Source organism: Cyprinus carpio, chromosome B7 (assembly GCF_018340385.1).
Source record: "Cyprinus carpio isolate SPL01 chromosome B7, ASM1834038v1, whole genome shotgun sequence".
NCBI classification, from domain to species: domain Eukaryota; kingdom Metazoa; phylum Chordata; class Actinopteri; order Cypriniformes; family Cyprinidae; genus Cyprinus; species Cyprinus carpio.
The window spans coordinates 24,015,188-24,038,209 of NC_056603.1; the positions used below are offsets into that span (position 1 = coordinate 24,015,188).

The window sequence follows — 23,022 nt, forward strand, 5'->3', positions numbered from 1 at the left end:
TTGGACAATGTGGAGTTCCCTCTTATCCGGAACTGGTATGGTCATAAGAAACTTAATCTTTAAGAGACTTTTCGCTCACTGCTCATTCTGTGTTCATGCTGAAACCCTTGGGTTCATCTTTGTGATGTGCTATGAGGATGATATGACAGATTAAATAAGAGTCTTAACTTTTATATGCAAAAACTATTTACTGTTAGTATATTGAACAGTGAACAGTGGCCTTTGTTTCCTGATTTACATGCATTTCACTCAAACACATCCCCAGCTATCAAACTGTTATGAGCTTCTTTGCCATGTAATGTTCTATGAGCTTGCAAATAAGTGCTGGTCATGTTAGACAGCGATTTTCATATGCAGATGGAATTTTAAGCTTTATTTTTAATAAGATTTCCACCTTCTTGTGTCTGTAGCCTATAATTAGAAAGTCTGTCTGGCTAGATTGACAGAACATTTTGTCCCAGAAGAGAGCTGGTGCACAGTAGACGTTCTAAATCACACACACACACAAGACTTGTTTCATCTAACAAATTGGTTTCTTTTTTATCTCTTTCCTTATGTCTTTTATTCTTCTTGAATTTGAATACTGAGCTGACATCATTGTCTCATCCTTTTTATATTTCACACAGACACAGAGCGAGAGAGGGACAGATGGTGTGGTGCAGAGGAAGCCTTGGGTCACAGATATTTTCGTGTCCTTTCACCTACTCTATTATCGGTCTATGTCAAATTTTCAGCACAAGTGCACTTAAAGAAATAGCTCTCCCAAAAATTAAAAAGTGGCATCATTTACTCACCCTCATGTCGCTCCAACACTGTATGATTATATCTTTATTCTAATTAACAAAAAAAGGAGATATTTTGAAGAATGTTTAATCTGTTCAGAAAGTAAGTGTAACTTCGGCCAAAAATAAAAATTCTGTCATTAATTAACCCTTTGCAAAACCCTTCTTAGTTACTGTTGCTATCTTTTCGACAAACAATGCCGCTCTCACACTACACATCATGTTCTCATGCAGTAAAAAATACATTGCGGAGCAAAGAGGACAAGACAGAGCAGGTTTCTTCTGGTAAGGTCTCAGCTTTCAAATTTTGTAATTTTTAAAGAAAGTCAACCAATAAATAGCATTTTTTGGCTCTTTAATGTGTCATGATAGATTACTGTATTGCCTCACTTCAAACACGTGAACTGATCGACTTTTCATATGTACTTAAAGCATGAAATAAACCTTAATAAACATCAGAACGCATTTATTTCAACAGCAGAACACATAATTTTTCAAGTTTAAGTACACCAAAGTTAATCTACTCTACTGTCTGATTTGTTTTTAAGGCTAGAAGAGATAAAGCTGCAGCTACTGGGCATGCGCACATGAATATAGCGTTATTTTTCTCACACTGTAAAACAATATTTACTGTTTTTGCATTATTGTTTAGGTTTGGGGTGGATGTACAGAAGTAGACATTAGTAAAACACAATATAATAGAGAATTAAATTTATTGTTAGTTTAGGGCCGTAGCTGTCGGACAAGATGGCGGATTCGGTGTTATGATTGGTCAGATCGCTTGTCAATCAAGCTCTTTGTAAACAGTCATTCGCTCACCCTCATGTCATTCCAAACCCGTAAGACCTTTGTTCATCTACGGAACACAAATTAAGATATTTTTGATGAAATCCGAGAGCTTTCTGACCCTTCATAGACAGCAATGCAATGTAAGTTCAAGGCCCAGAAAGGTAGTAATGACTTTGTTAAAATAGTCCATGTGACATCAGTGGTTCAATTGTAATTTTATAAAGCTACAAGAATACTTTTTATACGCAAAGAAAACAAAAATAATGACTTTTTCCAACAATTTCTTCTCTTCTGTGTCAATTCATGAGAGTACCACGACACATGCGTGTGATGGTGATGACGCAGGAGCTGGCGTTCTGAGGTAGAACCCAGATGTGCTGTGCCTTGTTTGCAAGGAGAGGAATGGATGAAAGAGAAGAAAATATTAACAACTTTTTATTTTTGTTTTCTTTGCTCACAAAAGTTTTTTTTTATAGCGTCATAAAATTACAGTTGAACCACTGATGTCTATGGACTATTTTAATGATGTTCTTACTACCTTTCTGGGCCTTGAATGTGTCAGTTGCGTTGCTGTCTATGCAGGGTCAGAAAGCTCTTGGATTTCATCAAAAATATCTTAATTTGTGTTCTGAAGATGAACAAAGGTCTAACGGGTTTGGAACGACATGAGGTTGAGTAATTAATAACAGAATTAAATTTTTTAGATGAACTAACTCTTTAAAAGCAGTGTAATTACTTTGCATGAAAAGCAGACTGAAATTTAAGCATTGCTTCACTCTCAAATCACACTGGTCAGTAAATGTGTACACAGCTGACAGCAAACGATGAAAATAAGCATGGAAACGTCCTGTTATGTGTGAGAAGTCAGTTCTGATATTGGTCTTAAGTTGACAAAACTGTCTGTGTTGTTTTAGAAGACAACTATCTTCATGTCCTTATTGGAGCTTAAAAGTTTTGCACCCCGCTGACTTTCATAATATAGATTCAGACAGCTGAAACTGAAATATCTCCTTTTGTATTCATACAGATTTGGAACAACACAAAGGTAAATAAATGAGGACAGAATTTTAATTTTTGTGTGAACTGTCCCTTAAACATGTGGCATTTAATGTCCAAAAACACCTTTTTTTTCCTCCTCTGTTCTTTTTTAAGATACGGAGCACCCGTATTAAGCAACAATTATTTCTTATAACTGTACAGCAACTTTGTCTCTACCGACTAGTTCCCAGTTTCCAGAAGTCATTGCTGTATCCTGTTCAGTGTCTCCTGATTTATTTTTTGCTTCACTGTCTTTCTTCTTCTCTATAAGAAGGAGTCTGTGTCTCTCTCCTCCGTCTATCATCCTCTCGTCTCACTCTCTCTTTCTGTCTCTCATGTGGATGAAGGGCAGGAGTGTAGTCTCTATATTTAGAGCAGGCTGGTTTATTTACCTGCTGCCCTTGCTAACGTGTCCTTGCTAAATGAAGGCGAGTAGGCCTATCATCATCCTAAGAAGAGCGCTTCACACCATCAGAGCTGACGGTGGTGTGTGTGTGGGTGGGTGGGTGTGTACTCGTAGGTATCTTTTAATCAGAACCACACAGATGAACCAATCTCTGCTCATCAGCGTCATTATGCTCCTAACAAGAGTTATTGATGTGAACTGCCAATCTATGCTGCATTATGCTTGTTAAAGAGGATGCTTGTTGTGGAAGTAGTTAGACAATAGACTGCTGATCTAGCTACGTCTGCAGGAAGTAGTATGTCCTCACAGCTGCCTGTATATGTATAATGTGGCCATTACTAAGTTTAAACAACTCAAAAGGTTCATCACTGGTACTGAATCTCTGTTTGTGTGCAAAGCGTCTTCCTATTTTCTGCATACATTCGTTCTTCTTGTCACTCAAATCAATCTACTGATCAGTGTTGGAGGGTTGGGTGCAGCTGAGGTGTTGCATCTCTTTCTAAACCTCATTTATCTTTGTCACACAAATAAATACGTCCATCTCTCATGTACAAATACACACACTAACCTTGAAGTCTGAAAAATTCTACTTGTCTGCACCGCTAGCTTTTGTTCAGTCGCTGGGCAGACTGATGTATTGTCTCTTTGTGAGGATGTTCTGTGCACACTCATTTCAACCATCATAACTGTAGAGTAACTGTAGGGGAATAGGTTCAAGTCTCATACATTTACTGTAGAGATGAAAAGGATGGTTCACACAAAAATGAAAATTCTGTCCCTAATGATGCTCTGAATCTGTATGCCTTTCTTTCTTCTGTGGAAAACAAAAGAAGATATTTTGAAGAATATGTTTGTCCAAGACACTGGACACCACTTACTGTTATTATAAGGTCAAAAACCGAAGCATTTTTCAAAGTGTCAGCTTTTGTGTTCCATAGCAGAAAGAAAAAAGTTTGGAATGATTTTATTGTGTGAAATATTCTTAAATTCACCAGCCTCTACTCAGTTTTGTGGGGAAAAAACTGAAATATTTGTTTTGTTTTTTCCTCAAAACTGAGTAAAGGCTGGTGAATTCAAGAATGTAAGTGGATATTTAACACAAAAAAACCTTTATAAATAGATGTAGAAATTTTAATTGTGTGTGTGTGTGTGTGTGTGTGTGTGTGTGTGTGTGTGTGTGTGTGTGTGTGTGTGTGTGTGTCTGTGTTTCATCTGTATGTGATCATCCTTATCTTCCTTGAACCTAAATCTTCTATCTGTCTAAGTGATGTGACAATATATTCGTCATACCTTACTTGAATTTAATATAAGCTGAGGGAGTTCCAGTATGTTTGTTGTACCTTTAAGCAGAGTTTTGTTATCTAATACATTAAGGGGTTTCCTTTATCTTCAGAGGGTTTTTCTATTCTTTTAGTTTTAAAATGCAGCTTCTGTATTTGTGTTTTAGCAGCCCCTTCTTCCTCTAATCACTGATGATATTAAAGTGATGTCAACAACAGTACAGGAAGGGTCTCTTACTACAGTTAGGGAACACCTCCATAATGCCCCCTATTGGCTATTTGTAGTAGTTTGAACGCAAAGAAAGTATGTAACAGCTCACATTGTATTGGTCCCTTCACCACTCAATCTGTCACACAGAGCATGGTGCTCAGAGCCATTTTATACAAGGTCAGACTCAATTACAGTTTTGGTTAAGAAGACTGTAAACTGCTCAGCACCTCCTCATCCAAATCCTCGCCCCACCCCCACCGCTGCCTTTATACATGACATACATCAGGTTTTCATGTGCAGTCAGTTGTTAGTCCTCAGCTCACCACAGCTCTCTGTCTCTTTAATCTCACTTTTGTGGGACATTTGGTCAGTTATACATATACTCAGAATTCAGAGTCAGGACAGCCTTTTACTGTGACGCTATGTTCATATTCAAGACTCAAGATGTAAAGCAAGTGAAGCATATAGATATATGATATGATATGATATGATATGATATGATATGATATGATATGATATGATATGATATGATATGATATGATATGATATGATATGGCATAAAACATTTAGGTTTGAATGGATTGAATGCTTGAAAGATTAACCTCAAAGATTAAGCACCAAATATCATTGCCTATTGCTTGGCAAGGATTTTGTTGTTAAATAAGACTCTTAAAATAGTTTTGGGATCAGAAACCTGCTTAGGAACTTTCTATTCATCATAATCCAAGCAATGTTACTCAAGATGGTTGTTTCCTTTTGAAACATGCTAAGTAATGGTGTTGAGATGTGGAGGCTTTTTTGAGGTAAATGTGTTTCAGAGGAAGTCATTATATATTTCTTGAACATCAAAGTGTCAGTGGGACAGGGAGATAAATTGTAATTGGCCGGTTCAGGTCATGCTCAATGCCAGGGTTGCCTAGAGACAGGAAACGCTTGATTCTAATTGGCTTGTCTGTCTGATGCTGCTCGTGGTGTCCTGTCCTGCATCACAGCACACGTTATTTCAGGCCAACACCAAAAGATTGGAGTGACCCTCTGGTCTAGAAAGCAGATTGACAACGGGAATTATTACTAGAAGTTCCTGGAATGGCAGAAGAAAGCATGTATGGAAGCAACAGAGGTGCTGGACGGAAGCGGTGTAGAAGTATTGACAGAGGGAATATCCTGAGATGTGATTCTCATCAGAATAATCCAATTTGTAACACAACAAACAAACAAAAACATTTAGTGAAATACCCACTTCAATGCATTGGTGGCACCAGTGTCAATCTTTCTAGTTCCACTTAAATAAAAATATAAAAAGTTGCCTCTTTTTTGTCTAAATTATAACTATCATGATAAGTTAATGTTGTTTTTATTAAGATTTTATTTTGCATAAAATAACATTTATTTCAATACAAATATAAATATAATCCTTGCAACTTTAAATGTTATATAATATATATATATATATATATATATATATATATAATATATATATATATATATATATATATATTATATATATATATATATATATATAAATTTACCTTACCTTATTTTTCTTTACTTTTCTTTTTTACTGTCTTTTCGCTCACATTTTATGTCCTAAAATCCTATTTTTCCAGGCAAATGGTCATTTTATGTTATTCTAAAAACACAAAGGGTTTTCTATTGCTTGTAAAAACATTAATTGTATTGTTTTTATTTATCTGCTATAAAATCTACACCGTACTTACAGAGTTTACAACATAAGACAGTTTTGCAGTATATTTAAGGCCTATATTTATACATGTAAATATAGATTTAAATATGGATTTTTATATGCATATAATGAATCTGACAAAGGTATATTTTAAAGCATCCAATAAGAAATTGAAAATCTTTTTAAAAATCCTGGGGATTTATGGAGCTTTAATAGGACTGTAAAAGTCCAGATTTTGTTAGAAAGGCAGTAAAATCCAAAACAACATGGCTTACAAATATTTAGTACTGGAGTCTGTTGTATAAATCTTGGAAGATATATGTATGACATACATCAATGTTTAAACCAAGGAAATTATCACAGCTACTGTATCCTGAGATATTATAGTACTCTTTAGTGAAATGTTGGGGGAATTCGTTTTTTTATTTTTTTTTTAAACAATTTTAACAGCATTACAAATAAGTATTATATGTGTCTTGTACTGTATGTGACAACAGTTTATCAGATGAAATGTAACAATGCAGTTTTGTTATAAAATGAGGATTTAGCTTTACAGTACATCTTTATAAAGTCTTGTTGTCCCCATTCAATATGAATCCTGAAATAAACAACCACAAATGAAATAAAAAATATATGTAATTTGCTCACTAGCTATAATATTTTTCAGATAATTTAAGATTGTTACACTTACAGACAGTAAACCATTGATGTGAACGACTGAAGCATGGATGTTTAATGCCTTGCACTTATTTCATTCTTGGATCAGCAAGGCCTTAGAGACAGTGTCCTCCGCTGCATGTGGAAAATGTGTTACTACAACAACAACAACAACAACAACAACAAAAAGAAACAATACAATGAAAAGAACAACTTTGATTCATCAGAGCATGGCATATTTTGGTTTATTGTAATTACAAATGCTGAGGGCAGCATGAAATACTAAAGCTGAGAATTCTGTGAATTGTTCTCCACTATTAGACATATATATTACAAAAGCACTGGAGTGGAGAAAAATTCCACACATTTGTGAGTGGTGAGTGTTAGTCTGCGCTGGGTCTTCAGTTCTAATGTGGCAAGTTGGTGAGGTTTTATGCACCCTCCTGTCATTTATGCTGGAGCGACTCAGTCCACGGATGTGGAGGGTCTCACACATGAGTTTGACTTCATGGGGATCAAGCTGGAAAATGTTAGTGAGCACCAAAAATACAAATAATTCATTTAGTGTGATTAATTTTAAAAATGTGACATGATGTGATTGAAATTAGAGAAACATGAATACAGTATCAAATGTGTGTACATATATGCATTATTACATTCTTCTACACCTTTCCTACATCTCTGCCTTTCATATTCATACTGTACACTCACACCTGTCTGTTTTCTTGGTGATCTTTGTCTTTGTGATGCTGGTCTTCACATTTACGGTCACATTAGTAGAAGTGCTTTAAACCGCTCCACCCCCTTTCAGTCAGACAGAGTTACAGTCATAAAGATAAAGGCTGAGGTGCTTTCCCACCTGTGCAGACATACAGATCAAACCACCTGCCAACATGATCCATACTGTTACGTATCAGGACATCATTCAGTGGAAGTGTGATTAAACACTGAAAGGTTCCTTGTGATTTAGCTGCTTCAAATTGTCAGTAATATTCTTGATTATTTACATCGGGGAACTTGATGCTTGATGTTTCTGCACTCTGCATTTCCTCAAGTTGCATCACTGAGAACACTGAGTGTACAAACACTTCCATGAATTTATTAAAGTGCTTGTGCTTACATGCTGTATAAGTACATACAGTAGTCATTTTTATTGTCTTCTGTAAAATGTGGCTTCTTGGCAGAAACAACTAAAACTGTTGGTCGATGGTTACATGTTATGGTTTCAGCTTGTTTGTATTAGGTTTGTGTTAACATAATCTTATGATTACAGCTGAGATTGATTTAGGAATTTGATTTAGGAATCAGAATTTGCATGTGTGGGGTGAACTTCTTCTGTAAACTTCATCTGCTGAGGCTGTAGGGACTATAAAAAGTGATATGTTTTCTATAGACTACATGAGCGAGCGACCAAATCAAGGAAATAGAAAAGAGAGAAAAAAATATTCTTTTAAAGTTGTACCGCCTCTCAACCTGGTGCAAGCTTTGCAAGCATGCGTCATGTGTCTGTCTGCTGAGCTTCTGCCACATACTAAACAACGGTGGATATGAAGAGAGCCATGAGTTAGACGTTTAGAGTCACAGAGAAGGAGCGTCAGATGGTTTAACAGGTAGGAATTCTTTATTTCTGTAGGTTAGCAGTAGAACTGAGGTCTTAAGTGGATTTTTTGTTCTAGCAAAAGGACACACCTGAAAAGGCTGGTGCAGGTTTGTCTATCTGTCTATACAGTAATCCCCCCCCCCCCCCCCTCGTGTGTTCTGGGAAAATTCCACAGACCTGAACCACACCTTTCAAATGCTTCTAATATGATTCTCATCTACAGGAAACTATTATTTGAACATGCAGACTCTACCTCGATAAAGCTGACCTGCCAAACCCCGAAAAGTAATGTTTGACTGATTAATAAAATTGTCAGTTTCTATATCTAGAGGTGCTTTTCTAGAGATTCTCGCTTTATTCAGTATAGCTGAGAACGTTGATGCTGGCTTTCACAAAACGGACAAATGCCTTTGCTCTGTATGGTTATTAGTTAGAAATGAATCTGAGCCTTGAACAAATACCTAATATAAAACACACAGAGACATGTCTGAACCATAAACATCTTGTCTGGAGTTTATTAAGATCCATAAATAGATTTAGAAAGCTGATTTTGCTTTTGAAGCTACCACAAGACAGAGCTTTAGAGCCTGTAAAACAAGGTGAGGGTGTTAAATAAGCCCACAGACACAGTTCTGGACTTTCTCAACCATTTGTTTTAGGCTATTCTTGGGATTTACAGCTTGCTTTTTCTTATTTGCTTTCTTCTTTTCAACATTTCTACATATCATACAAGTAAGGGATAATGTACAGTCATCCCATCTTTATAGCAAAATAAAACTGGGTGATCAGGGCTCTGATTTGAATAGTGAAGGCACAAAAAAACGAACTAAATAAATAAAACACGAAACTAGCACAGGTCTGTAGCAAACTGGTTGCCTGGGACAAAAGTCAGTTATACAGTTTAGTTGTAATAATACAGAACAAATAAAATAAAATAAAAAGCAGAATCAAGTGTTCCAGAGAGCCGAATAATAAATGATGATAACCACAACAGATGCTCAAGAAAACAGCACAAAACACAGCAGAAGATGGCAGAGCACAAAATAAACTTCTACAATGGTTTAAATATATTGCTAGTACTCTGATTAAATGTAATGCTGATTTAGTGCTAGAGACAAACCATCTGGGTCAGATCACATAAATGACTCTTGAAGAGATGTGTCTTGAGACTTGAGAGACGGCAGGACTCTGCAATCTGAGGTAGTCCATCATACCATCATTTGTTGTTTACATGTAATTCTCACCTCAAAGCCAGTGCTTTATTTTCACACCTTTTCCTCTTCTCTTCACTTCAGGCTTTGCTTCTTTCCTGTACAATCATGCTGCCCTTGATCGCAAAACTCTGGCGACTGGAATGAGGTCATTATCCAAGGCTGTGATGAGGAACTGCTGCAATCTCTCTCTCTCTCTCTCTCTCTGTTTCTTCTTCTCCAACAGCAGTAGACTTTGGGATCCTAATTCTTGATGACGTTACAACACTCATCCTTATCTATCACCTCAGAAGCGTGCAGACACATGTAGTTAACAATTAATTTTACAATCAATATGAAAAATATTGGCTGTAATGTTGTTCAGTGAGCAACATCCTGGAACCTGTCCAGGAGACTTTTGAGTGTGGGAATGTTTTGAAATCACTGCTCACTATTCTTGTGAAATGTCTCTAAACACTTCGGTAGAAAGGCATCACTTCTGGTGACTTGCATGGATACTACCCTTTGAGTGGGTGTTTAATGATGCTTTCACTTTTCAGTGGTTATTGTGGTCAGCCGTGTTGAACGTTGACTACACTTCCAGAGAAATTACTGTTGCTCCAGGTAATATGGCACAGGCCACAAGCACCCCAAGTTCATTAAATAGATACTATCTGTGTCCTCAGGTCAAATGGCAATTGAACAAAGCATGCTGCAGCAGATGGTTTACTCTCATGTGCTCACTCATTTGCATCCTGAACTTTCCCATATCACTGCAATAATATTTTCTTCCGCTGTCCATCACCATTTTACATTTCTGGTGTCTTTGACGTCTCTTTTCCAGGAGTGTTAAATATTCGAAATAAATATGGAACCACATATAGAAATGAAAACAGCAAAAGGTTGAAGCATGCTACCACTAGTCATTATAGTATTAGTATTATATAATGGCTGATGACGACTAAATTGGTTTTCCCAGCCTCCACAGTGGCAATGGAATGTGTTAAGTCCATATGAAAATACTATTGATAACATGCTTTTTTCTTCATCATTCTAGGATTTATGAATTACTCTTAGTGTTCACCAGCCCCCTTTGCCCCCTAAATCTCTGTTCGAATTGAAAACGCACGTATTTGTGCATCTCTCCTCTCCCTCCCGATGTGTTGGGTTGACCTGGGGCTTGGCTGTCTTGCCTTGGCCTTGAGAGGACTGAGGCTGTGTTTAAGTAGAGGGAGCGGCTGAGCGAGGCAAATAAAAAACTCTTTACACACTCCGAGACGGAGCTGAGCTGGAACCTCAGGTACGCGATTGTGAAATTCCCCACGTTCCACTCCCTGCAGTCCACAACAACACAAAGAGCTGCCCAAGTTCCTCCACAGAATGCTTGTCCTTAAGACCGTTTCGCTGTACACTAACTGCTTAGGGTCATTCTCAAAGGATTAGTCAGTTGGGGCGGCACATGATCTTGAATGAGTCCCAGAATTATATGACACTGTTTGTTTGTAGGGCTTATTCATGCTACACATACAGTTACATGAATGCATGATCTAAAATAGGATGTCTGCGTAATCATGAAATCTGAAAAACAATAAAGGAATGGAAAAAAAATATCTGTGATCTCTTAATTGCTGATGAATGCAGTTGATGTGTAATTGTAGAGGAGCAAGAAAATCATGCTCCACTGCAACATGCGGCTATCTGTGTCTCCTCTGTTTTCTTGTAGTCATTCCCACTGACCAAAACCACTTCATATCAATTAAGTTCCAGTTCATAACGTGTTCATCACAGCATAAAGAAAACCTTAGTATACTCTGCACAGTTCAATTCTTTTAGACCACACTGACCAGGTGGTCATAATCTCATTAATTATGACAAAGTAACTTCTGTGTGACTATTTGCTAGAAGCAGCAACTGAACTACCTCTCTTTCGGTTGCATATTTGTAGCTTATAAAGTTATTTTAGAAAAGATTAACTACTCGATTTGCTGTCGACATTCTGCGAAAAGGTTCACACTGCCTTCACCCTGAATTTTATTAATTGACCAAGAATCAGTTTCCAGTTAAGCTAAATCAAAAATGATGACCTTTTTTTTAACAGACACATTTTTCCTTTGTGATGCATGTTAAACATACCGATTTACTCATGAATTGGCAATATTTAATGCCATTTGTGAAATTTCTGCTGTCAGAAAATTGCACACTCCAAACCAATTGAACAACAAATCACCTGTGTCATGCTCAATTGAACAAAACCTTCAGCAGGGGCCCTGCTCTTCTTAATATATTTCTCAAGACAAGCAGCCACCATCTTTGATAGAGCAGTCTGGAAAATGTGTGAAAACAAGAGAAAATAAGACAATGAAACACATACCTTACCCGCTGCTATGGGCCAGGGAACACAGTGGTTACCATGGCTTAATCTGTCACTGAAGTGGACTTTAAGGGGTGACAGGGTTTTTGCAGGCTGATCTTTCTCCCAAACAGACAGCTTAGCATTTGTGTGCACAGGAAGAGCCCTTTCCAATATCACAAATAAGCTGTGTTGGGCAGAAGAGCCAACTTATTCTCTGTCTCCTACTCTCTCAATCTCTACGCAATGGAATTGCAGCTGATAGAGAGGGAAGAATATTTCATTTTATTTTAAATGAATCAAAACATTCCTGGCTTTTCAGTTTGTAAATAGACATTTGGACAATATTTCAAAGAAAATGAAATCCTGTAAATTGTTTAGAAATGTAACCTTTCCCTTTAAAACCTTGGCAAAATAATGCTGATATAGTGGACAGTGATCAAAGCATAATAAGTATATTATGCATATTATAAGCCAAACTACTATATCTGGATTTTTTTTTTTTTTTTTCAGGTTGAGAGATTGATGGGACAAAAAGTGATTAACCTGATAAGTATGTGATTAAAGAGATAAAAAGAAAAGGAAAAAAAAAGTTTGCATCAAATTAAAACGTCTGTGTTTTTGCCATGTTTTGGATTGTGTTTGGAATCGCTTTGTTTGTGGTTATTTTGTCATTTATTTGGATTCATATGAACAAGCACAGTCTTCGCTGACTGTGATAAACGAAACTTTTAACGAAAAGTCGCGCGATTTATTTACCCTTACATGCACCTCAAGCAGAACCATATATACAGCCAAAATGACTTGGTCCATTAGCAGGTCACATACAGATGCGGCTGAGCACACATGCATGTCGCAGCCTCACAGACAGCAGCGGGGGGAAACTGATGCGTTCACATCTCACCGTGTCCCTCCCCTGAAACCCACCTTCTTGAAAGGTTTTTGCGCGTCTGTTTTGTGGGATAACATCAGAAGGGTTCGTCCCGTCGAGCCAATCAGGTCCCTCCCTACCTCATATCGAAGCTATAATACATAGGAGTAAAGAGGCTTCTCGCATAAGTGGCTGTGGCTTCAACTACCGTTGTGATTTCGAGGTCAGTCATACCTTTCCCATCCACGCTGTAACCCTCCGATGCGTTATCAGACGCACATTTCCGCACCTGTCACGGTAGGGCTCGGCGCCGAGGGACACGCGTGAGCTGAGGAGACGGCAAGGACATCGCCGGAGATCCGCGCAGCGAGAACGAGAAATCCTGCTAGACAGACCGCGCAGGGCGCTCCAGAACACCGCAGCGAGGTTCACCGTGCGGCAAAATGCGGCTTATGACGAGAGTGCTGCTGGTGTCTCTTCTCAGTCTGTCCTTGGTGGTGTCCGGACTGGCCTGCGGTCCTGGCAGAGGCTACGGCAGAAGAAGACATCCCAAGAAGCTGACACCTCTCGCCTACAAGCAGTTTATACCTAATGTCGCGGAGAAGACCTTAGGGGCCAGCGGCAGATACGAGGGCAAGATCACGCGCAATTCGGAGAGATTTAAAGAACTTACTCCAAATTACAATCCCGATATTATCTTTAAGGATGAGGAGAACACTGGCGCGGACAGACTCATGACACAGGTAATTCCCTTCCCTTCAGAAATCGCACCGGTGCTTGTTTGAGAGTCAGAGCTTCGGAAAGTAGCTACAGTTCGTGCAGGGATTGTGAATTAGTCTTACGGCATGCATGGATCTCTCTAATGAAGCTGTGCGAGAGAAATGCCATCAAGAGAGCACCGAGTGGTTGCCTCCTCACCCTCATTGTGGAAGGTTGCGTGAAATATTTATGCGCTTCTCTGCTTCTATGTAGCCTATACATTTTCGTCCGCCTACATCGGGCGCGCGTTATCTGTTTTATATAACGTGGAGATTCTGCTAGATAGGTGCAGCACCTGATCCGAGAGGACTGTGATGGTCAAAGCATGTCAGTCTTATAGCAGCTAAATATAGGACGAAATTAAGCATACATGTTAAAGGGATCGCTTAGTCAGACCGCAGCCCACCCGCTCTCAGACGCTGCTTATCAGGGCATGAAAATATTGACATTTCTCGAAGGATGCTCTTTAATTTGTTCCTGCTTATTAATGGGCCAGGGCGGTACCACTTAGTGACAGATTAGAATCAGACACAATGGCCTGTGTGTCTTCAGTCCTCTTTTTTCGATAACATTCGGGAGTTTGCTCATCTGCTGGCAATGCTGTATAATCTATAGCTTATTTGTTGTACACCTGACCGATAGGCTATATAAGCAAAAGCAAGCGGCACACAGCCTGAAATAAGTTTTATGTGGTACACTCCAGGAGTAGACTAGTGCGACATTATTTTAATTGCAGTATGTGCTATTATTTTGGTAAATAGGTGGCTATATGTAAATAATCACATAGATGAGGGGAACTGTTTCCTCTGCTCGAAAGTGCATTATTTTACTAGTAAGACTTAGATCTATTTATTTTATGTTAAAGTTTTTTTTTTTTTTTTGGTCTGGGTAGGCTATATAACATTTATGCCGTCTCACACAACTCCATCTGTTATCTTTTTCTGTCATTCTTTTCACCCTTTTTTTTAGGCCTATTTATTTTATTTTGCAAGCAAAGCTCTGGAAAAAAAAGTCAGACAGCTTCGGGAATAGGCTGTCTGTCCCCAACATGGCTTTCCACTCTCTTCGCATTAGCAGGGATCATTTGAACTTCTGACCCTTTGCAATGCAAAGGAACAATAACATTGCTGCTTAGTAAATGCATCGAATATATATATATATATATATATATATATATATATATATATATATATATATATATATATATACTATGCATATTCAGGATTGTTTCCGTCTACTTAAAAAGCTATTAGTCTGAGTGTAATATCTTTATTAGTCCATTTCGGACTTGTCTTTGCTGAATAGCTATTCGGTTCAAAGTCTAAGTCATCGCATGGACGAGGTTTGCTTAGACATTGCAAATGTCAACCAAAGTGGATTTACACGAGCCGCGCAGGTGCATTATAAAGTTTCCCCTTTTCTGGTCCTTAAAAAAGATGAAACCCCTGTCTGGTGTGGTTTTCTCAGATGCAGGCTATATCAAACTCTACTTAAGGTGAATGTGATTATAAGTGTGCGATGACCCGCGGGCACACACGCTGCCGTTAAACAGGAAAGCTACCCGTGCAATCTTGTAACTTCAAATGAACGTCTCAGTCTTTCAAGGGGAGTTAACGAGGTGTCATGTTAACAAATGTTTTGGAGAAGCGCACCCGAGTGTAAGAGATGGTTTGTTGGTTGAACACGCTGTGTAATCAATTGGGCTTAACGGTGCTGCTTGCGAAATTAGGCGCAACTGCGAGAGCATCCAAGAGGCTGTTTGCTCTGACAGGTAGCTGATAAGTGTTTCCTCTAAAACAGTTCATTTCGGGAGGAGATTAGTAGCTGACTGTGACTAGGCGGCTTGTTGAACAAACCTCGTGTGGAGCACAAAGCGGCGGCACAGGGGTTCCCGCTGCGCTTCATGGTGGCTGAACAGAATGTGGCTTGATTTGCGGCACACGACCCAATGAATTAATAAAGAGTTTAGGCTTCACGGCTCTTGAATCCCCAGTAGTTTTGCTCAGAATGTGCTAGGTTGTGTCTTTCGGTGCCTCGTTTGTATTTTCCTCTCTCATTCAAGTGCCACAAGTGCTGTAGAGCTAATAGGCAGCAGATTCCAAGTATAATCACTAAATCCGTTTTATTTCTATTAGGGTAAAGTACCATTCTGTCATTTTCAATTCAGACCACAGATATTCCACACATCATCAGTGTCTCAATATGAAAATAATGCATGTAGCCGCATACAAGAGGATGCATGCATCTGTGAAGCGCAATAAGTTTTTGGTGCTTTGACAGATCCAAGTATTGAAACATTGAAACATTTTATATTTTATAATTGACTGTACTTCAGTTTTTAAATTTATGATGTAATCTAACCCAGTGTAATTAGGTGCATGTGGCCTTGACTGCACACATGCAATTTAGAGGGTCAAGCAAATCAGTAGAAAGCAAGGCGATAATAGTTTGGTATAGGATGTTATGCTAAGAATGGTGTGTGTGTGTGTCATGCACACTCGTAAGGGGGGGGGGGGAGAAAGAGAGAGAGAGCGAGCAAGTCAAAGCTAGGAGGGTACGTGTGTGAATTATTGCAGGTATTAATTTGGCTTAGTGTCACAATTTGCAAGCATATTTTGAATAGATTTTATATAACCTCTGAAAGACCGTCGGTTAAGCAATCACATCACGTCCCTTGAGCAAACCTGTGCTGCAAGAATAATGAGTAGTTGCTTCTCCTTTTGGATGCAGTGAAAGAGTCTTTTGTGGTGTTTTATTTGACATATTGGTTAAGTGTTGGGAAGAGTTGTCCTGGAGAAGGCCAAGCATCTCCACACAAGGTCCCGGGAAAGGTTAGTGGCCTAATATTCCACAGCCACCTGCACCTCAGCGAAAGCCAACTGCTCTAAACCTTAAGGTTATAGTACAAAACCACTATAACTCAAACATCCCTTTTTAGTATTGTTTTCTAATTTCAAGTTACCATTGCATGTATTTTGGCCTTTGAAAGAGAAGAGGCCTTGATGCAGTCACACCTTTCCCTGGTTGGATCTATATGTTTTAGATCAGTGAAGCGAATGCAATAACTTATCAATTTTTCATTAAGCTCTTTGGGCAGAACATCCTTGCATGCAAGGCTGAATTATTTCCAGTGTAAATACAGGTTTCTCGTACAGTCGGCTTTTTTGTCTAGACATATCTATTGGGATATTAGAGAATTATTGTCAGCAAATGATGTCTGGGGAGCTGTGATCCTTGAGAAGGTTAGAGAAAATGATAAGATACTACTGAAACAGTTTATGTCTTTAAATAAATTAGACCTGTCAGTTTATTAAGGGGGTGCAAACAGCTTTTATGTAAGATTCAGAACATTATTTATACATTTGAACAACAAAAAAAAAAAAATGCTTATGGCAACATGAATGAATGAATAGAAATGTATTAAAACTCAGTTAATTACCTCTCTTCCTGTTCTCTCTCTATTCTATTAGAGATGCAAAGACAAGCTGAACTCACTGGCCATCTCTGTAATGAACCAGTGGCCAGGGGTTAAGCTGCGTGTGACAGAGGGCTGGGATGAGGATGGTCACCATTTTGAAGAATCACTCCACTACGAGGGAAGAGCTGTTGATATCACCACCTCTGATCGTGACAAGAGCAAATACGGGACACTCTCTCGGTTAGCTGTGGAAGCTGGATTTGACTGGGTCTATTATGAGTCCAAAGCCCACATCCATTGCTCTGTCAAAGCAGGTAAGACCATGGCAACGTGACTGGAACAGCAAAATAAAGTGATGAGCACAATGTTTCACACTCGTTTTTGTGTGTAAAAAAGCAGGGTTAACACTGCTTTTGAATACTGATACAGTATAAAAAAATAAAAAATAAAAAATAAAACAAAAAAGTTAAATAATAGATGTTATGCTAGATGTTATTTTTATGTCTTAGTGTCAAATATTATTCTAATTAATAAATCTACTGTATATTTTAGGATTTATAAATAATGATCAAGTGATAAGCAGTCAACGCCTACAACTTGTTTTTAACATGCCTTTAAACCTTTACACCTTATGGAATTCCTATAGGACAGATAATGCTGTGTTAAACACAGAAAGACTTGCCAGCCAATATATGCAGTGATCTTACATCGCCCCACTCTGTTTCTTTGAAGGAAGCGCTTATCAAGTCATCACAAGCTCACTCACTGCAACATAACACACACTGTACAAACATTTTACTAGAGATCTATGAAAACAAATTGAGGATAGTAGCCTATTTTTACACGCGCGCTTGTTATAAAAAAAAAGAAAAAAAAGGCCAAGGCATCACTTGCGCATCGGCGACATAATTCTTGTCAGGATTTTATTTAATTTAACATTGATCGAAAGTAATTTATCTGGAACATATTGGCAAAGCCTCATAAGCGTTGACCAAATCTTATCATTTAAATTCTAAACACATTTACAAATACATTACATGCTTTGAACAGAGCCGGGTCGATCTCGCTCGCGCAAATCTGTTTCTCGATTGTCACCATCTTATTTCATGCCCTAGAATCTTATGAGAGGATTAGACGAGAAGGCCATTCTATAGCTCTGTTTACCGACCCAAGAGATCGGAATGTGAAGAGATCCCACAAGACCCGAATTATTGTCATTAAGCTTGACAACGGAGAGCAGGATGGTTTAAAAAAAATGAAAGGAAAGAAGAAGAGGGCATTGATTGACTACCGCTAGCATTTCTAATTAACATTCAAATCTACACCATTAGAGCTTTGGAAAAGTGTCTGGGCTGAGTAAATACTGTTTGAGCCTGCTTGGGGTTTTCTCATTCTATAAGTGTGAATTGTCACATAGAAGTTTCTGCACCTGAGCAAATATGATAGAGGCGCAAGGAAAGGCAGAAGTGTCCTTTTCCAAGAGTGCTCTGTACACAAGCTGCATTAGAATGACAATGTGCGGGCTTTATTGGTTTTTAATTAGAGCAGTCCAGACTCTTTCCTCCTTTATCTCACACAAAGACATTGTTTTTTGGGAAAGCTTTCGATTTACAGCCTAATTCCCGTTGCCACGTTTTCTTTTGTTTATTCAGACTTTTTCTTAGGTGAGGCGACTTTGGGGCAGATTTAGCTGCTTTACGCGCCTGGTTCTCGAGCTTTTTTGACTCGACAACTTAACCAATAACAGCCCAACACTCTTTAAAATAAAGGTGCATCACGAAGCCATTGAGGAACCTTTTTTTCTTTCTTTTTTTTTCTGTCTAAATGGTTCCATAAAGAACCTTTAACATCTGAAGGGCCTTTCTGTTTCACCAAAGATTCTTTGTGGCGAAAGAAGGTTCTTCAGATTATAGCTGAAAAGGTAAGAAAGGGATGGTTCTTTAAAGAACCTTTGATTGAATGGTTCTTTGTGTAACCAAAATGGTTCTTTTAATGGCATCGCTCTGAAGAACCTTTTAAGCACCTTTATTTTTAAGAGTGAAAATGTGCTAAATTAGGGGAACATACTTATGATGTAACTTCTCGATATGCAGCATAAGAAATATATTGCTATTTATCTCGACAGAAAATTCGGTTGCGGCGAAATCTGGAGGCTGCTTCCCAGGTTCGGCTCTGGTCGCGCTCAAAGACGGGAGACAGAAAGCCGTGAAGGACCTGAACCCAGGTGACAAGGTGCTGGCGGCGGACGGCGATGGGAAGCTCGTGTACAGCGACTTCATCATGTTCACAGACCGAGACTCCGCGACGCGACGCGTGTTTTACGTGATAGAAACGAAAGAACCCGTTGAAAAGATCACCCTCACCGCTGCTCACCTCCTTTTTGTCCTCGACAACTCAACGGATGATCTGCACTCCATGACCGCCGCGTTTGCCAGCAGTGTCAGAGCCGGACAAAAGGTGATGGTTGTTGATGATAGCGGCCAGCTTAAATCTGTCATCGTGGAACGGATATACACGGAGGAGCACCAGGGCTCATTCGCACCAGTGACTGCTCATGGAACCATTGTGGTCGACAGAATACTGGCGTCCTGTTACGCCGTAATAGAGGACCACAGTCTGGCGCATTTGGCCTTCGCGCCCGTCAGGCTCTATTATGACGTGTCATCGGCCCTATTCCCTAAAAACTTCATCAGTCAGTCCAATGCGACTTTACAACTGGAGGGAGTCCACTGGTACTCCAAGCTTCTGTATCAAATGGGAACGTGGCTTTTGGACAGCCGCATGCTTCATCCTTTGGGGATGTCAGTAAACTCAAGCTGAAACCCTCGTATGGAAATAAAGCAAGAGAAATCACACTAATGTAGGATATAAGACAATATTAGTACAAGCAAGAGAGAAAGAGAGAGAGAGAGAGAGAGAGAAAGAAAGAGAGAGAGAGAAAGAGAGAGACAAAGGCCCCGAGAGGAGTTGGGATATTTATTACAATGACTTTAAAAGAAATGTCATTTTCAAAGAATAAATGGAGCCTTAAAAGTTTTCTTTGCATAATTTATTCTCGAGTGAACTCAGGCTGGAGGCACACAAACGGATTCGAATGCAGTGTGTGGTCATCCAGCGGTGCAGACTCTATTTTTGTATATCTCATGTAAACAGGAAAAAAAGAAGAAAAAAAATGTAAGAAAAGTAAGAAAAAAAGAAAGAAACTTTCATGACAGGTTGTAACATTCTGTGCATATGTGCAAATGACTGTTATATTTTAGGGGTAAGCAAACGCCGTGGGGCTCCAGAAATTATATTTTTATACACAGAATTGTACATTAGGATTTTGACCGATCGTTACCTAATCACTTTTCGTTATTTGAAATAGTGTAAGATACGAGAATATATTTTAATTTAAATAGGTGCAGAGTCTTTGCAGTCTTGTGCTGTTTTCTCTTTTAGAATTCTCTATTATTTTGTCATTGCTTTGGTTGTCAGAGTGGGACAGACATATACGTCCTTGTTCACTCTTCTCTGGGTTCATTGTTTCTTGTATTTCTTGAAGAAAATACGAAATGCACATTCCGACAATTCAGTAACGATAATAGTCCCACAGTAAAGAACAAAGGGTTTCGTTAAACAAATAAATAAGTAACTGCTGTACATTTACTAAAATGTATTTTTCTTTTCATATTTTGTAATAGGTAAATAGTTTTATAGAAATAAAATGCAGCTGATGCACAGTTTGGATAGCATATGATTGAGTGGCCATACCAGTTAACCTACCTTTCATCAAGGCAAGGTGTCAGGAAATGTATAGAATTTATTATTTATATGTTTATTATAAATGAATGACATAAAGAAAATATCCAAACTGTTTTGTTTTGTTTCATGAATATCTTTTGCAAATGCAGACATTAAACATCTACACCTATCATTTCAATAATCAGATTTAATATCATTATTAGTGCTATTATCGCTCATAAATATTTCATTGTCATTGCTGTTGTTTAAATAGTCGGCTCTCAAGGGCTGCTATTAAAATATTAACTGGGCTGGTAATGTTCACTGCTGTGTCATGTTTAACACATGGCACAAGAAAAACGATATAGCCTGCAGGTTGTTTAAATGCATATAATTAAATAGGCCTACAATTTGTGTTTTATTGTTACAATAAAAACGCTATCTGACAGAGTCGTCCAATAATGTTTCCATTTCCAACCCACGTAAATCGGGCTATTCAGCTTGCATAAAACTCGAGTGGGAGAAACAAGAAGGCCATTCAAACAAACGTGTTCGCAATCGTTGAAAACGGCTATCGGTAAGACGCGAAAAAGTCTTTGATCTGGATTTTGTATGCTTGCGAAAAGTTGTGGTCCCATGTTAAATATGAAGAGTACAGTCTGAAAATCTCTCACGCAGATTAAAAAGGCCACTGTTTGCGTGCTTTAGACGCACCAACACATTTCCCACTGCTTATTAGATGGGCTATTTGCTGATTTCACATGCGGACGTCTATAGTGTTGCTGTTAGGCCTACTCACCGCCACGAGAATCACGCCCAAAATATAATGTGACGCAATCAAATACACATTTTTTGAAGAAATTCACATGGATCACATAGAACAAAGTCCCCACCACCTCATGGTTGCGATTAAACAGATGAACGCAGTTTTCCAGTCTTCATGTAATTGGGATTTTATAGTGAAGATTCCCTATAGACAAACAGGTGGAGCACCAGGTGCAATGAGAGGAAGTGAGGAAGCACTCCACTTCTCATCTTATAGGCTACATGATGCATGAGTCTTTCCTCAAGGTTTAGGAAACCCAAACTCTAAGGTTTCCTTTGGTTAATTCTGAGATGTAATAGGTGGCTTCTACATGCATGCCAGCAAACGACAGCCCCGAACCCATCACAAGTCCAGACATCAGACATTCCCTATCTGTGTGTGAAATGAATTAATAAGCAACTATAAGCTTTCACCTTTGAAATGACAAAAGCTGATCACATCCATAGCAGACTCAAGCTGAGAGCCAAATGTCACCTTCACCAATTCAAAACTTTTAAAAACTTTCACAAGCACCTCCCAGACCTCGATATCATTCATGTGAAGTCTGCTGAATAATATTATCAATGTGAGCTCAACGGATAAAATGGCTATTGAGAACAGTACTAAAGTCTGAAGTGAATGTTCCTGCCTGACTGACGTGCAAATTCCAAAAACATCGGCATGAAGGATCAATAAATATAAAAGATGGGCTAGGTTAGTGTCTTCACCGTCTTTGTGTTGCACTAACAACATATACAACCATATCCATTTTTTGTCTTTTATGATGAATGTGTGCATGTGTGTGCACGGACACTTTCAGGGGTGTTAACTAGTGAGTGAATGGAAGTTTGAGCTTTTGAACTCTGTTGCAACACGAATAGAAATTCCACTACCATTTCTTGAGAAGACTTCATTGTGCTGCAGGTTTCGCTGCTTTTTAGAGCTGTTGGTGAGGCTCACTCTCAGCCCTGACCTTGAGCATTTACACAGACACAAAAGCGACCGGGCGAAAGCATTCCTCGGAGCAGGTAAATAAAACCAACTAATCCTTCAGAGGGGCCTTGTGTCTGCAGAGAGAGCAACTGTTTCAACAAACGCTCGCTGGCATTTGCAAACAAAAATGGACTGGCAACTGTTGTGAAGTGCGAAGGAAATACAGCAAATATTTCAATCATTCACCTTGATTGCATAAATATTTAGCCAAGAGACAATCACTTCTCCAAAACTACAATTTCCATGAAACTTGCATTTAAAATGAGGCTACAAGAAAGACCACAGTTTGGTGTGGTGTGGCATAAAGATAGTTTGGGACACAATTTTAACATAACCATGAACATTAACTTTAACAATAAACAATTCTTCAGCATTTATTCATCTTAATATTTACTAATGCATCAAGATCAAAATGTGTATCTGTTAACATTATTAAATCACTAACATGAACATTTGAAGGAATATT

At 38.6% G+C, this 23,022-nt stretch overlaps 1 protein-coding gene across 1 annotated transcript; it reads left to right on the plus strand.

The window, feature by feature from the left end:
• The first annotated feature begins 12,787 nt into the window (after positions 1–12,787).
• On the plus strand, positions 12,788–22,253 carry shha (sonic hedgehog signaling molecule a). The gene is made up of 3 exons (XM_042728050.1): positions 12,788–13,601; positions 17,088–17,349; positions 19,161–22,253. Exons 1-3 carry the CDS (start codon positions 13,302–13,304, stop codon positions 19,853–19,855), a joined length of 1,257 nt encoding a protein of 418 aa, XP_042583984.1. The 5' UTR covers positions 12,788–13,301; the 3' UTR covers positions 19,856–22,253.
• Positions 22,254–23,022: the final 769 nt, after the last annotated feature.

Coding starts and splice junctions, on each gene's coding strand:
- shha (XM_042728050.1), top strand. CDS start 13,302: ATGCGGCTTATGACGAGAGTGCTGCTGGTGTCTCTTCTCAGTCTGTCC. Junction 13,602..17,087: donor CGGACAGACTCATGACACAG/GTAATTCCCTTC, acceptor CTATTCTATTAG/AGATGCAAAGACAAGCTGAA. Junction 17,350..19,160: donor CCATTGCTCTGTCAAAGCAG/GTAAGACCATGG, acceptor TTATCTCGACAG/AAAATTCGGTTGCGGCGAAA.